Consider the following 15,343-nt stretch of genomic DNA (forward strand, 5'->3'; position numbering starts at 1 on the left):
CAAGATTTGCACACATTTTCAAGATTTTTCAAAAATAGCAAATCTACAAGCTCATGCACTATGAGCTCGGTGCCGTGCTATGATCTTGTATATCTGCTATTTTTGATTAGCCCAAAGACATCTAAAATGACACAGATTTGTTCCCGGATTGAATGGGTTAACAGCTAACAAGTAGACACATTTGAGGCTATAACCTTGGACTGTGTGTTCTCCATGTTATGGTGGTAGATGCACACCACAAAACTCCTGACTGTTAAACTATCTGGGTTACATTAACTCGTTGACCGCCAATGACGATATTTCTCGTCATATTTTGCTAAGGCTCAGACTGCCAATGACGAGAATGACACATTTTTTGTGTTTTCAGTGTTTGTTTGTTTTTTTATGTTTTTTTCAAAGGTTAGTGAAAACACTGGCAGTGGCTTAGCAAACAATGTTTTATTTCTGGCAGTCAAAGAGTTAACACTCAGGATAAGCTCATCTGGATAAACAGGGCATAGGGCTTAGGAAAAAACAGGAAAAGTTAAAAAGCAGTTTTCCTCAGCATCACTGGTGTATTGTAAGTGAATGCAGCGTTCACAGCGCTTGTACCTCATACTCATAGTTGTCCGTCCTTTCCGCCTCCGCTGGCGTGTTGGAGAGATACTCTGGACACTCGAAGAACTCATGCTCCATGGTGTGAATGGAATGACAGCTAGAGAGAGAGAGAGAGAGAGAGAGAGAGAGACAGACAGACAGACAGAGAGAAAGAGAGACAGACAGACAGCAGGACAGACAGAGGGAGCAAGTAAAACTTATTACTTTCTCTCCTTTCATAGAACTTTAACCACTTGAATCCGATCTACAAGCTCACAGTTGTGAGTTTGTAGATCTGGATTGGTGTGTCGACAGAAAGGGGAAAAAAGCGGTCCAAGTACATTTGCAACTCAGGCCCGTTATATGAACAGGTGTGAACAATGTCCCATTTTACAAGTTATCATATGTATAAAATCCTTTGAAAATAGCAGATCTACAAGCTCACAACGCGTCGCAGAGCGACGCGTTGTGAGCTTATAGATCGGCTGTTTTCAAATAGCCAAAGTATATAGGTCTGAAGTTTTTTTTTTATAATAATCGAAATCTACAAAGTAACTAGTGACTAAAGTTTTCAAATAATTGTAGTGGAGTAAAAGTACAATATTTTCCTCTGTTCCTCTGAAGTAAAAGTATTGAAAATGGGAAATACTCCAGTAAAGTAAAAAAATACTTCAAAATTGTACTTAAGTACAGTACTTGAGTAAATGTACTTAGGTACTTTACACCACTGGTCCCCGGTATAAGAATGACAACGTCACACTAATAAAGCTTCCATTAAGTGGGAGAGGGCCAGTGACAACAAGAAATAAACAGAAGATATACACACATGGAAGGCACGAAAACACAGCAATTTGATTTGAATAAAATATGAATAAATGAATAAACAATGAAGAAAAAAAGGTCTCAAGGACAGCATTACTGCGCACAAGCCGCGCTAGCATGACAATAGAGACATTAACCATTCTGCCAGTTAACAGCCAATCCATCTGAGTAGTAACCTATCAGCGTGCTATACTGCTACTCCATTACCACTGACTGGCTGATTTCTAGTTTTATAGGGCAAAAAAAATATTTCATTTGCAGACCCAGACCTATAAATAGCCCCGGAGGATAGATGCAGCCAGCGTGCCTTCCCGCACCATCAGCCCATTGGCTTTTAATCGCCCAGAAAAGGTCCCCCCATTAAAGAAAATGAATGTAGCATGCACAGAAACAATTATTGCATGTAGCTCAGGCTCAGGCTCTGCATAATAACATTAAGGGGACATAGTAGTTAGCCCACTTCAGGGCTGTGTGTGTGGGGGGGGGGGGGCCTAGGGGGGCATAATGTGACGGCAGTGAGATGAGCAAGAACAATGGAGGGGTTGGGCCACAGGACAGCCCGAGGTCAGTTTTCTGAGGGAAAGTACAGTACAGCATTTCCAGGCTTGTACATACAACGGTTGTATGTTGAATCTCTGTCACTGTAAGTACATTTATCCACTTAAATCCTATACAGTATACAGTATGTAGTTCGCCACACCGAATCTCTTCACCGAAACATAGCCGATCTACATGCTCAAAGCTTCAACGTATTGTGAGCATATTTTTGGGTGAATGCTCCCCAAGAATAGGGGTGCTATAGGTGGTCAAACTGTTAAAGGTCAAGGTTTGGATGATATCATGTAAATATATACTGAGAAAGGCTCAGAAATGACAATCAGTTGTCACTGGCCATTCTACTCGACAACAAGACGCGTCAGCTCAGACAGGTCATCAGCGCAAGCTTAAAGTGCCACCGCCTGCTCAACATGACACCATGAGTGACCTCCTGCTTAGGTAACGCCAATCAATGTCAACACATGCATGATGGTCAAATTCACGGCTGAGGCGAGTGGAGTTTATGACACAAAGGAACCAAAACACAGAGCGCAAAACTGTGACCTCTCACAGGATCTGTCTGCCTGTCTGTCGCAGTGGTGTCGCAGTGGTGTAAAGTAACTAAGTACATTTACTCAAGTACTGTACTTAAGTACAATTTTGAGGTACTTTTACCTTACTGGAGTATTTCCAATTGTCTATACTTTTACTTCTACTCCACTACATCTCAAAGGCAAATATTATACTTTTACTCCACCGCAAATTTTTGAAAACTTCAAACTTCACACTTCACACTTCAACACTAGTTACTAGTTACTGTACTTTGTAGATATAAATTATTACATTTTAAAACATACATTAACCACTTCAGCCCTATTTTATACCGTGGCGATTTGAAAAGAGCAGATCTACAAGCTCACAATGTGTCGCAGTCGTCGAGTTGTGAGCTTAGATCTGCTATTTTCAAACATTTTAGTACTTTTACTTTTAGTACATTTTTAATTCTGGACATTTCTATATTGCAGTATTGATACTTTTACTTAAGTAAAGTACTTTTTCCACCACTGGTCTGTCGATATACAAAAATATGAAAACATAATTTCATATTGAGTGACCAAAATATGTGAAAAATATCAGCGTCCAAAATACGTTTTTCTGTAGATAAAAACATTAATAGGAAATGTGTGATGGACATCAATTGAGGCCAGAATGAAGGTGGGCGGTGGCTCTCACCTGTCAGACAGGAGGAAGGGACAGATGTCGGGGACGGGCGGCGTGGCAGGGCGGAGCTTGGCCAGCGCCATGATATGCTCAAAGGTGATGTCCGTCTGGGTGCACACGTCCGCCACGAACACGTCCTGTGGCGCGCCGCCATGGCTGCGGGCGGTGGTATTCCGGAGAACCTGGACTACGATTGGCTCTCGTCTGATGGAGTCCACTGCGGAGTCTTCAGCGCCGGCCTTGGAGAAGTCCCGTCCGTTCACCTGGCGGGAGAGGGAGAAGAGGAAGGCAGATATCAGTGGTGTAAAGTAACAAATACATTTACTCAAGTACTGTACTGAAGTACAATTTTGAGGATTTTTTTTACTTAACTGCATGTAGTATTTCCAATTTTCAATACTTTTATTTCTACTCCATTACATCTCAGAAGCAAATATTGTACTTTTACTCCAGTACAATTATTAGAACACTTTAGTTACTAGTTATTTTTTGGAGTTTTTGATTATTTTACAAAACACACATTAAGCCTTTTTTTAAAGGAGAGAGAGAGAGAGAGAGAGAGAGAGAGAGAGAGAGAGAGAGAGAGAGAGAGAGAGAGAGTCAGACAGACAGACAGACAGAACAATAACACATTTGACATTTTCACAAAAGGTTGGAAATCAATACTGTGCGGTAATGTGCAGAGAGTCACTTACCCACACACAAGTGTGTGTGTGTGTGTGTGTGTGTGTGTGTGTGTGTGTGTGTGTGTGTGTGTGTGTGTGTGTGTGTGTGTGTGTGCGCTCGCGTGCGTGCGTGCGTGCGTGCGTGCGTGCGAGCGAGAGCGTGCACAATACAATGTTATTGTAGCCAATCAGTATGGTAGAGTATGTTAATACAATATACTGTAAGCAGTGTTGATTTCGACTAAAACTATGACGAAAACAATTTGTCGACTACCTTTTTTTCACTGAGGAAAACTAAAGAAAAATGAAATAAAAACTAAGCTATGATGACTAAAACTAAGACTAAATCAATTGACAATTTCATCAACAAATAAAGACTAGACTAAAATGTTAGTGAGGGACTAGTGGAGAAGAGATCCAGTAGAACTAAAAGACATTCTCATTTTATGCTTGGTTGCGCTCGGGTGTTGCGCTCTAAAAATTGCCGATCTAAAAGCTCACAACGCGTCGCAACGCGTTGTGAGTTTGTAGATCGGCCATTTTCAGCATGCAACAAAGAGTAAAATCAGCCATCAAGGCCATCAAGGCACCGACAAAATAAATTTGACTAAATCAACTGTAGATTTAGTCGACTAAAACTAAAACTAGACTAAAAGTAAAACATTTCAGATGATTCAAATATGAGTAAAACTAAATGAAATTTTATTCAAAAGACTGACTAAAACTAAATCAAAATGTACTGTCAAAATCAACACTGACTGTAAGTAACACAACTGTGGTGGTTGTATTTGCTCTCCCTGCTCTTGTATTGACACATTTCCATCCTATGGTCTGACAGGTTGACAAGTTCTGCTGCCTGAAAGTCAAAATGGAGTTTCTCCACTGAGCAAGCAGACAGGCTCTATTAGCTCGCACAGTGTAGCCCAGGTGCACACACGCACGCACGCACGCACGCACGCACGCACGCACACACGCACACACACACACACACACACACACACACACACACACACACACACACACACACACACACACACACACACACACATAATGTGTGGTACACTGTATCCGTTCACACACTGAACCCTGACCTTTAGGAAGGACTGTTTGGACAGTGTACTACTCTTCTGTTCAGGCCTACAGGGAACGTGAGTTTAATATTGGCAACGCTAACCTTTAACTTGTGAGACGTATATGAAAGCTACACCGGTGTGTGTTTGTGTGTGTGTGTGTGTGTGTGTGTGTGTGTGTGTGTGTGTGTGTGTGTGTGTGTGTGTGTGTGTGTGTGTGTGTGTGTGTGTGTGTGTGTGTGTGTGATGTAATGAGCTGATATGGTGTCAGACGGGGTCAAAGGTTGAGATGTTATGAGAGGAGGAAGTAACAATCAAAATGGAATTACTGTCAGCTTCCCCCGGAATCCCAAACACTGAGGCCCCCACAGTGTGTACATGTGTGTGCAAAATCCCTGTGACACACACATACATAGAAACGGCCTTCATATGCGCACACACACACGCGCATGCACCCGCACTCACATTTGTATTACTACGCTGTACTTGTGAGGTCATTAACGTGGGTGATTTTATGAATGACATATGTTTTTGGCCATTTTAAACCCTAATAGCCGATCTACAAGCTCACAGCTTGTACAGCGGCTATTTTCTCTCTCTCTCTCTCTCTCTCTCTGTACCAAAAATAGCCGTCGTGATGATCTTGTAGATTGGCTACTTTGGGTTGACGTTGACACTGTAGTATGAAGAAGTAGAACGTTAATTTGCTGTAATCTATTGTCACATCACGGCTGGGTTTACAGGTGTAAAGACGTGTTCAGCGTATTCGTCAGGTTTCAACCACATCATAGTCCACAAGGTTAACTATCACAGGTTTCACAGAATTATGGATGTCGTCGCAAAAACTCATTATGTCCAAAACGGTTACTGTTCAGCAGTGGTGGAAAAAGTACTAAAATGATTTTCTTAAGTAAAAGTACCAATACTGCAATATAGAAAAACTCTGTTACAAGTAGATGTACAGAATTCAAAATGTATTTGAGTAAAAGTACAAAAGTATTGGCATCAAAATGTACTTAAAGTACCAAAAGTAAAAGTACAAAAATGTTTCACTCACAACGCGTCGTGATGCGACATGTTGTGAGCTTGTAGATCGTCTATTTTCAAATAGCCTGTGTATAAAATAGGGCTAAAGTGGTTGATGTTTTATAATGTAATAATTTAAATCTGCAAAGTAACCTCTAACTAAAGTTTTCAAATAATTGTAGTGGAGTAAAAGTACAATATTTGCCTCTGAGATGTAGTGGAGTAGAAACTAGAAAAAGTGCTCCTCGGAGCACAGGTCTCCGCCAGGTCAGGTAGGCTACTGTGGCCTCCTGGTGGCGCTATAATAGGCCAACGTGAAAAGGGTGCCATTTCTTCTTAGGCCTTGCACGACAATCGGACACTGCATTCATGATTTGAGGCATTTTGTTAAAAACATGTGTTTTGCTGAATTAGACCTGTTGGTGGCGCTATAACAGGCCAATGTTAAAAGGGTGGCATTTGTTCCTCAACATAGTGTGAATGTGCGTGCAAAGTTTGAGCGTAATTGGACGGTGCGTTCATGATTTGCAGAATTTTGTTAAAAAAAAGCCAATAATGCAAACTTTAGATGTCAATCTTAGCCAATCAGTATGGAATATGAAAAATCAAACACATCCGTCGTGATCACATGACTATAGAGATCATGTGTACCGATTTGCGTGAAATTTGGATACAATTAGAAGGAGTAGTATATAAAAATGTGTTTTACACAAGTCGGCCTCCTGGTGGCGCAATAAAAGGCAGATGTGAAAAATGCAGGGCAAAGGTTTTTCCTTGACCTATAGGGAGTGTGCATACAAAGTTTTACACAGATCGGTGCAATTATAGGTAAAAACACGAATCGGCCTGTTATAGCGCCACCATGAGGCTGATTTAAAAATGTTCAAATGGTAGTTCTTCCTCGGCCTAATGGGAATGTGCTTACAAAATTTCACGGAAATTGCATGCTGTGTTCATGATTTGAGGCATTTTGTTCAAAACGGAGCACTCCTGCAAACTTTGGAAGACATTTTTAGCCAATCAGGATGGAATATGAGAAATCTGAAAGACCCGTTTCGTTTAATGACTATAGAGATACTGTGTACCGATTTGTGGGATTTTTGGACAAAATCTGTAGGAGTACTGTCAAAAAAATGTGTTTTGCACAAATCGGCCTCCTGGTGGCGCTATAACAGGCCCCTGTAAAAAATTTGGGGCAGAGGGTCTGCTCTGGCATCCAGGGACTGTGTGTGCACAGTTTGGCTGCGAGCAAGCCAACGGTGCCGGAGATTAGCTGTACACAGACAGATCGAATGACGGACGGACACACGGACACACGGACGGACGGACAGGGGGTAAAACATACTCTCTCGCCATGCCTTTCGGCCTGGCGGAGACAATAAAAGTACTGAAAATGGAAAATACTCCAGTAAAGTAGAAATTCCTCAAAAGTGTACTCAGTTACTTTAGACCACTGCTATTCAGGGGTAACAACAGTTTCACGCCGCGTTTCGAGCTTGCAGATCTGCTGCTTTTGATACTTTTGTGTGACGCTAGGTATGCTCGAAACAAAAAAATTAGCATATGGAGATAAGAGGTTTCTGCCCGACAGGTGGGTCTCCCACCTCCACTGTTGCACGGTGTCTGCGTGTATGACAACAGAAGGCAAAGGAAGGCTGCCAGGTGGATCCTCACAACCCCTCTGATTGGAGATTAATGCGTTCCATCTGGAGCTCATTATTATGCCTCCATTGTTTTACAACCACGTATGTTTACCACTCTGCCGGCTCCGTTCTGACATTGAATTGGAATTAATTCAGAGGGTATCCGCAATGCTGGGTGCTAGCTTGTGAAAACTAGGCGTCAGCTCAACAGCTTGTGCGTGTGTGTGTGCGCGAGCATGCGCGCATGCATGTTAACAATTACTTTGTGTAATGGGAGCCAAGTATGTTTAACAACACTTAATGCGAATGATAACTATAACTGAATAAATTAACTAAAGAATGGTTAACACTTGACATAAAAGCTCGGGGTCTATAATGCACCATAATCACAGTTATAATACATTAAAATGCACTTATAAGGTTCCATAAATGTTATAATCAACACGGTTTAGGAAGTATTATGAGTGCTGGTCATAATGCATTATAAGTTCAGCAGAACAGCACATTATAACTACCATACTTAGTCTGTATGCTGATTATACATGGTCATTGTTGCACTGCAAACAGCCGTTTAGCCATGCCAGCATTGAGCAGACGAAGTGTAAGTTTGTAAGTTTGAACCCTACGGACATGTGTGTCCATTTGTATATATTTTGTCCAGTTGAGAATCCCTTACCTTCTCTCACTTTGGATAAGATCAGTGTAAGATCACCAGTGAACCGTCTAAACGATCAATTATTTTCTTCCCAGATTCAATGTTTGGAATCTAGTGTGGATTTATTTTTAAATCAATTAACCACTCTCTTGGGTCTGTTGTCATCTTGGCCCTCTCCTTTTCCCCCTCTACAACAAATACTGTATCTTCACCGAAGATTTCCATCGAATGTTCATTACATGGCCAGATAAGGGCGGTGTGGTTATTGTTGTCAGTAAGTGATTCCGCGTGTAACATTTAGGTAAAATCCCTCAGGAGACAGACAGACAGACAGCATGATGGTCTCTGACTCGTGAAATCAATGTAGACAGTCAGTCAATCTCTGGATTTGATGGATTGAAAATGAACTTGACAACCCTTGACACGACCGGGCCTTTTAATTGGTTAAATTGGGTGTTTGGGGCGCATGTGATGAAACAAAAGTGTGTGTGCGTGTGTGTGTGTGTGTGTGTGTGTGTGTGTGTGTGTGTGTGTGTGTGTGTGTGTGTGTGTGTGTGTGTGTGTGTATACACGCGTGTGTGCTGGTGTGTGTGGCAGGTTTCTGATGTGTTCTCACCGACGAGCAGGTGACTTGACAGGGGTCAGTTTGATGTCTGAGATAACAAAGCTGACACCCCACCCCCCTCCCCCCCGTGCTTGAAATCTTCACATTATGCCCGTTATAGCGCCACCAGGATGGATGCCATCATTTTATAATACTCAAAAAATATGTTGCGCAGATCGGAACACATTATCTCTGTGGTCAAGTGATCAAAGTATTGTCAGATGTTTCATATTCAATTCTGATTAGCTAGGATTAGTTCCTAAAGTTTGCAGAAGTGGCCCGTTTTGCACACAATGCCACGAATCATGAACCCAGCGTCCGATTGCCATGAAACTTGAAGCGACGTCAACAAGCGTGTCGGGGTCAACCCTTCAACAGCGACTTCGGCAACAGATATGCTGGCTCGCTTTGTATCTTCTGTAGCTGGCAATGTGAACGCAGCATAACCGGCAGTGGTGGAAAAAGTACTCACATGTCTTACTTAAGAGAAAGTATCAATACTGCAATGTCTTACACACTGTTAGTTAGTAAAAGTCCGGAATTTGGCTAAAGGGCCCACTCTGTGTGGAGTTTGCATGTTCTCCCCGTGTCTCTCAGGGTAGTTAATACCATAGACTGTAAAAAAGAATGGACAAAGCCACTCCCCTGCTTTCTACAGAACGAAAATGAAGCCGATAGTTCAGAAACGTGCATTCCTCCATCGTTAATATATACAGTTGGCCACGCCGGAACTCAAACGCTATTGGTTGAGACCAGACACGTGACCAGCGAACCGGAAAACAACCCCCAAAAATGCTATTGGTTGGGTAGCTTGTCAATCAAGAGTAGGGCGGGGAATGAATGCTATTGGTTGTGTAGGTTGTCAATCAAATCATCCCGCCCCTTCTGGAGCATAGCCTACTTTATCGTTAATTTTAGAATAAATGGGACCATAATTTAGCAAAACGCATATCATGATGATTGAAAGGAGACTTTAAACTAGCGACTGGAAGCATATAGAATTTATGACAATTTTTATTACGGTAAGAAAATCTAGTCTAAAGTTTGTCAAAAACCCATTCACTTGCGTTAAAATAAATTCTTTCTGACACTGCAGTTCGGCGCAGGGTAAAACAGTGCCTCACTCTGGCCATTCATAAGCTTCCGTGTTGGCCTCATCGTAAATATCCAAGCCTTGCCCCTTCGTTAATACCCTCACAAAAACATGTAGTAATCCTGGTCACCTAACTCCTCCCCCATGACAGCCGGGGCGCCTGATGGAGGGGAAGGGAACTGGTTGGAATAACGTGTTCCTTCCACGCGCTACGTCCAACCAGGGAAACTCCCCCCTGTCAGGTGACAAGAAGGTCAGTTGGCTCTCATGCATTGAAGGAGGCATGAGCTCGGCCCTGGCCTCCCTAGGCTGGTGAGGGGAGTGTAGTGCCCAGGATCACTTAGAAAATTGGCACCGGGTGAGAAATAAGGGTTACAAAATCGTGGGATAAAAAAAAAAATTGAGTAAAAGTACAAAAGTATTGGTCATTTGGTATCAAAATGTACTTAAAGTACCAAAAGTAGTACTATTTCACAGGTTTTCAACTGTATAAAATGAATAAAATCTAAATTTAGAAAATGTAGATCCGTTATTTTTAAATGGACGAAATGTATATAGGGCTGAAGTGGTTACTTCCTAGGCTCAAGTGGTTACTGTACTTTTCCCCTTCCTAGAAATGTAGTGGAGTACCTGTCTTTGAAATGTGACAACTAAGTCATAAGTAGTCAAAAAATACAAATACTGCAAGCTGTTCTATAGTGAGGGCATGATGATCATCAGCCCCGTTCCGAACGCGGCCCGTTTTACAGCGACAGAGCTGTATCAGCGAATCTCTGAGCTGCTCCTGCTTTTAGCGGCAAAGAGGACAGATAAGGACAGCGTGGCAATACGAATAAGTGTTTGTGTTCTGTTGTACGAGTGTCGTGTTTGTGCATGTGTGTGTGTCAATAATAAGTCTTAGTCTACACGTGTGTGCGTGTGCGTGTGTGTGTGTGTGTGTGTGTGTGTGTGTGTGTGTGTGTGTGTGTGTGTGTGTGTGTGTGTGTGTGTGTGTGCGCTTCCATTAGCACACAATGGTGTGCTACAGCGTAGCTGTCAGATTCAGCTATGGGGCTGCATGGCTTCCATCGCCCCTCTTATCTTAGTGTGACACGCACACACACACACACACACACGCACACGCGTGCACACACACACACAAGCGTGCACGGCTTAAAACGTGCATTACGTCACCGCCTAACAGAGTTGAGACAGCGCTTTAAGGCGGTTGTTTGTATAGACGGGTGTGTGGCTGCATAATAGCAGCTTCCCACACTGAGCAGGCTGACAATAGGCTGCAGAACAATGGCAAGAGACCATCCCACCACGTCTGTTGAACAAGCACATAATGCATGTGTGTGTGTCCACAAATCTTCCAAACAAGTCAAATGAATGGTTTTACTTTTGCTACAGTAAAAATGCAACTCTTTTTAACCCATTCAGACCTGAGGCCGATTCTACAAAATGTCTCAGTTTTCTGGAAAAAAAAACGTATGTTACTATATCAGTGGTTCTCCAACTTTATCATGTCAAGGACCCCCAAAATTAAATGTATTTGGTCGCGGACCCCCATCTCAAAATATGTTGTTCCAGGGACACCCAAAAGCAAAGATTTGAGTTTTGATCGCTTTAAAAACAAGTATCATGTTAATATTTTTGCACAAAGCTTTTGCGGAGCAGATCCCCACTTTGTCTCAAAACACCCGCAAAGCACAACACCCCCTAGAACAGGGGTCTTCAAAAGGGGGTCCGGGACCCCCTGGGGGTCCTCAGAGTTACTACAATGGTCCACCAAATCTTTGTGTGATAGGAACTTGTTTTTTACATGAACTTGAACCCTAGAATCCCTATTATATCCCAATTACCTATTCCCAATTCCCTATCCTAATATCCCTATTCCCGCCGAAAATAGTAGATCTACAAGCTCACAACGTTGTGAGCTTGTAGATCTGCTATTTTCGGCAAAGAGGTTTGGTGAAGAGGGGGGAAAAGAGCAGACCAAGTACAGAGCCAAAGGTCAAGTTAAGTATTGATGCTTTAAGTGGTTAAATGTCTGAAAATGCTGTATATGAAGCTATCTATGAAATGAAGAATTTGTATCCGCAACACAATTTCATACAATATGTAGTGGGGGGGTCCCTGCTCATCTCTCTCTCTCTCTCTCTCAGCTAAGGGGTCCTTGGCCTGGAAAAACATTGAGGACCACTGCCCTATGGATGCACGTTGCGACAATTGGAATTGGACACGTCGTCAGTGAATGATGGAAGCTCAGCTGGCGTTTCCAACAAACAATCTGCCAAATGTAATCTCCCTAGCATCCCGTTCTGTATGCTAAGGTGTTTGAGAGGGCCACGCTGTCATCTGGAGAGGTCCCCCATATACTGTCTGATGTCTCATTTCAATAACAAGAGTAGTGTGACACACGGTGGCATAAGGCCCTCACACCATTTCCATATATCTGAATGGCAGCATAATATGAGTGCAACTGGTTGGATATTCCACCATCAACTCAATCATTCTGACCTCACCTCACCTTTGGGCTGAATGAGAATGTCGCCTGTCAGGTGGAAACCTTGTACGTCCAAATCGGTTCCTTTTTTTGGGCGGTGCAACCGCCCCTATATGTGAGGCTTGGACATCGACATTCGCTGCACTGTGATTGGCCACCATTGTACCCCCCTAACCCTGCACATTCAATGCAAATCACTGGCCACCATTGTACCCCCCTAACCCTGCACCGTGATTGGCCACCATTGTACCCCCCCATCCCCCTATTCAGGACTGTGATTGGCTAGTGAACACATGACACATGTGCATAGCACTATAAATAGGACTAAGCACTTAAGAAAAACACATTTTTTTTTTTTAAGTGAATCACCCATTGTGGACCAACCATGGTTTATTGTTAATAAATGGCACCACACACTTCAGAAATATTACTTTTCTTTAAGTGAACTTCCATCACTGTGATGACCACTGTGACCACACCGCCCACTTCACGCTGGGTGTGATTTTTTTTATTTTTAAAGACATTTTAAAATAGTGAAAATAGCCAATCTACAAGCTCATATGCGAGCTATACATGCTTATTATCCCTCCACTTGCAGCTAGAGTGTGTGTGTTTTGAGAGGAGAGATTGCTGCTGCTGTGGAGGTGCTGCTTGCATTCAGAGAGTGCAATCTGCTCCTCAGGGTAAGAGAGCCGGCCGTATGTACCTTCATTTGAAGCCAATATGGACGGGCAGGTTAAGAGGCAGCGCAGTAGAGGCAGATGCTCATAATTCACTGTCATTATATCAATTTCAGGGCTGACTGCTGTGGCCTCTCTGGATCTTTCCTCAATCCTGATCTGCCCTGGAAATATAGGTTCTATATGCACACAGCCATATTGGAACGAAATTAAGGACGGCCTCTTATTCCTTCACGTCCTTCACAGGTCCTACCACTTATACTTAAGGCTGTTCCATGCTGGTCAAACAGTGCTGATATTTTGCATGTTGGCTCATTGGAAACACTCCTTCTTATGGGTGTGTAACTCTGAGAGTGTACAAACGGAACCAAATGGATCCTTACGGGTCCATTTCGTTCTCTCAGAGTTATGGGGGTCCCTGAAATTAAAAAAGCTTGAGAACCACTGTGCTACACTAAATGGAACAGAACCTTAGTTGGTAAAATTGGTAAGACCTTAATATCATTTAGAAATCATTCCCACACAACCACGATGCTTTTTAAAGGATCTATTCCCCACAATGGTTCGGTCCGTTCTCAGGAAACGATTTGGCATTGTTGCCAAATCTGATTATTATAAGCGCATTGATTTGGGCTGGTTTTCATATACCTGTTTGCTTGTTTCTCTCGCGAAATCTGGCAACACTGCTAGTACAACTACAAAAACAATGAGAACAGTGTTAACTAAGGTTAATGAGGGAAGTTTGGCAGAATGGAATGGATTGTGGATATATAAATTGATGCAACAATGAATGTACAGTAGCCTATTAAATGGAAAGAACACCGAACGAGGAGGAATATCTAGTTACGGCCGGTCCTTGTCATAATAACAATGGTACGTTTATTTATGGTCTCTGCTGCCGTCAGCCGATGCTGTGCAGTACAGGCAGTGGTGTAATGTAACTAAGTACTTACTTAATTACTTTTGCGCGCGTGCGTCCCCCTTCAGCCCACATTGACACCCTTGGCTCAATGCTCAATCACTTTCTTAATCTTGACTCTACGGTGTCGTTCTGTTACAGAGCACTGTTGCCAGATTTAACAAGAGAAGCAAGTGGCCATGGTCTACGAAAACAAGCCCAAAAAAAGTGACCAGTTTTACCACTTGAACCCTACATACTGTACATCGACTATTTGAAAATAGCCAATCTACAAGCTCACCAACGCTTGTAGATCTGTTATAAAAATGGAAATTTTGAAATGGGGATCCCTGGCAAAAAATGTTTTCAGATGGGGGTCCGCGTACAATTTGGGGTTCCTTAACATGAGAATGTTTGAAAACCACTGTTTTAAACAAGAAGCAAGCCCAAATAAGCAACTACACTTTAGAAACAAGTCCAAAAAGCCACAACCCGCAACTACCAATATTTACAAACGACTTTCCAAAAAAAAACAAGCCCAAAGTTGCTTATAATAAGCGGACATGGCAACACTGTTACAAAGTCTAACATTTCATTGTTTTGAAACAAAAAGAGTGAAATAAACAACTGGAATTATCAGCCTATTTCAAGTTAGAGTGGGTAACTATGTTGAAGTGAGACAAAACACAATTCCGATTACATCCACATCAACAGTTTATGCCACCTGATTGAGGAACATTAAAGGCGACCTGCCAGAGGCCATTTTTCATTCTTGATAATAATATTACTGTTGCATTGACGGATTTGTTTTAAGTGTTAAAAAGCTTTCGTTCTGTGGAACAGGCCCAAGAGCTTATGATTCAGACATTTCCCCCTCACCACAGTCCTACTATTCTGCATAGAGGCCATTAGACAATGCTTTGCATGCCTGCAAAGTAGCTAGTGCTAGTGTATAAAAGTGTTCAGAAGACCACTTAACACGGCAACCTATCGGCTGCGATAAATTGTATTTGAGGAGGGGGGAATTGTGTTAAGAAGTGGGTCAAACTCCATCGTTTTTTGGTGTTTTCAGAAAGAAGGAAAGAAAATAAGGGGGGGGGGGGGGGGTGTAGGGAGAGGAGATGTGAGGTTGTTTATTTTCAGTTTCTGTAAGTAACTGCTGTTCAAGATTTCCTTGGCGCTGTTTGCAGCATCCAAAAGGATGCTTTTAAATTTACATACCCTGACAGTTGAATCTTTTAGATTCCTCCTTTCCTGTTGTGCCTTTGCTGTTTATCCCGGATATTTTCCCGGTTTCCCAGTCATTTCGCTGTTGACTGTGTGTTACGCTCCGCTGATTTCCATTTCTGTATCGCGCCAATTAAT

General features: G+C 42.4%; 2 protein-coding genes across 2 annotated transcripts in view; both read right to left on the reverse strand.

The window, feature by feature from the left end:
* sema3aa (sema domain, immunoglobulin domain (Ig), short basic domain, secreted, (semaphorin) 3Aa) overlaps window positions 1-15,343 on the reverse strand; it is an 818,452-nt gene that overhangs the window by 276,014 nt on the left and 527,095 nt on the right. The gene's annotated exons all lie outside the window — the stretch shown is intronic.
* Window positions 1-15,343, reverse strand: part of pdzrn4 (PDZ domain containing ring finger 4) — a gene marked incomplete at both ends in the record, with an annotated part of 61,824 nt that overhangs the window by 22,284 nt on the left and 24,197 nt on the right. Inside the window, 2 exons of the mRNA XM_084049421.1 lie at window positions 592-694; window positions 3,169-3,419. Coding sequence (XP_083905547.1) covers window positions 592-694; window positions 3,169-3,419 — 354 coding nt within the window. The remainder of the gene's footprint in view (window positions 1-591; window positions 695-3,168; window positions 3,420-15,343) is intronic.

Source organism: Gymnoscopelus microlampas (assembly GCF_963454915.1).
Source record: "Gymnoscopelus microlampas genome assembly, chromosome: 23".
NCBI lineage: Eukaryota > Metazoa > Chordata > Actinopteri > Myctophiformes > Myctophidae > Gymnoscopelus > Gymnoscopelus microlampas.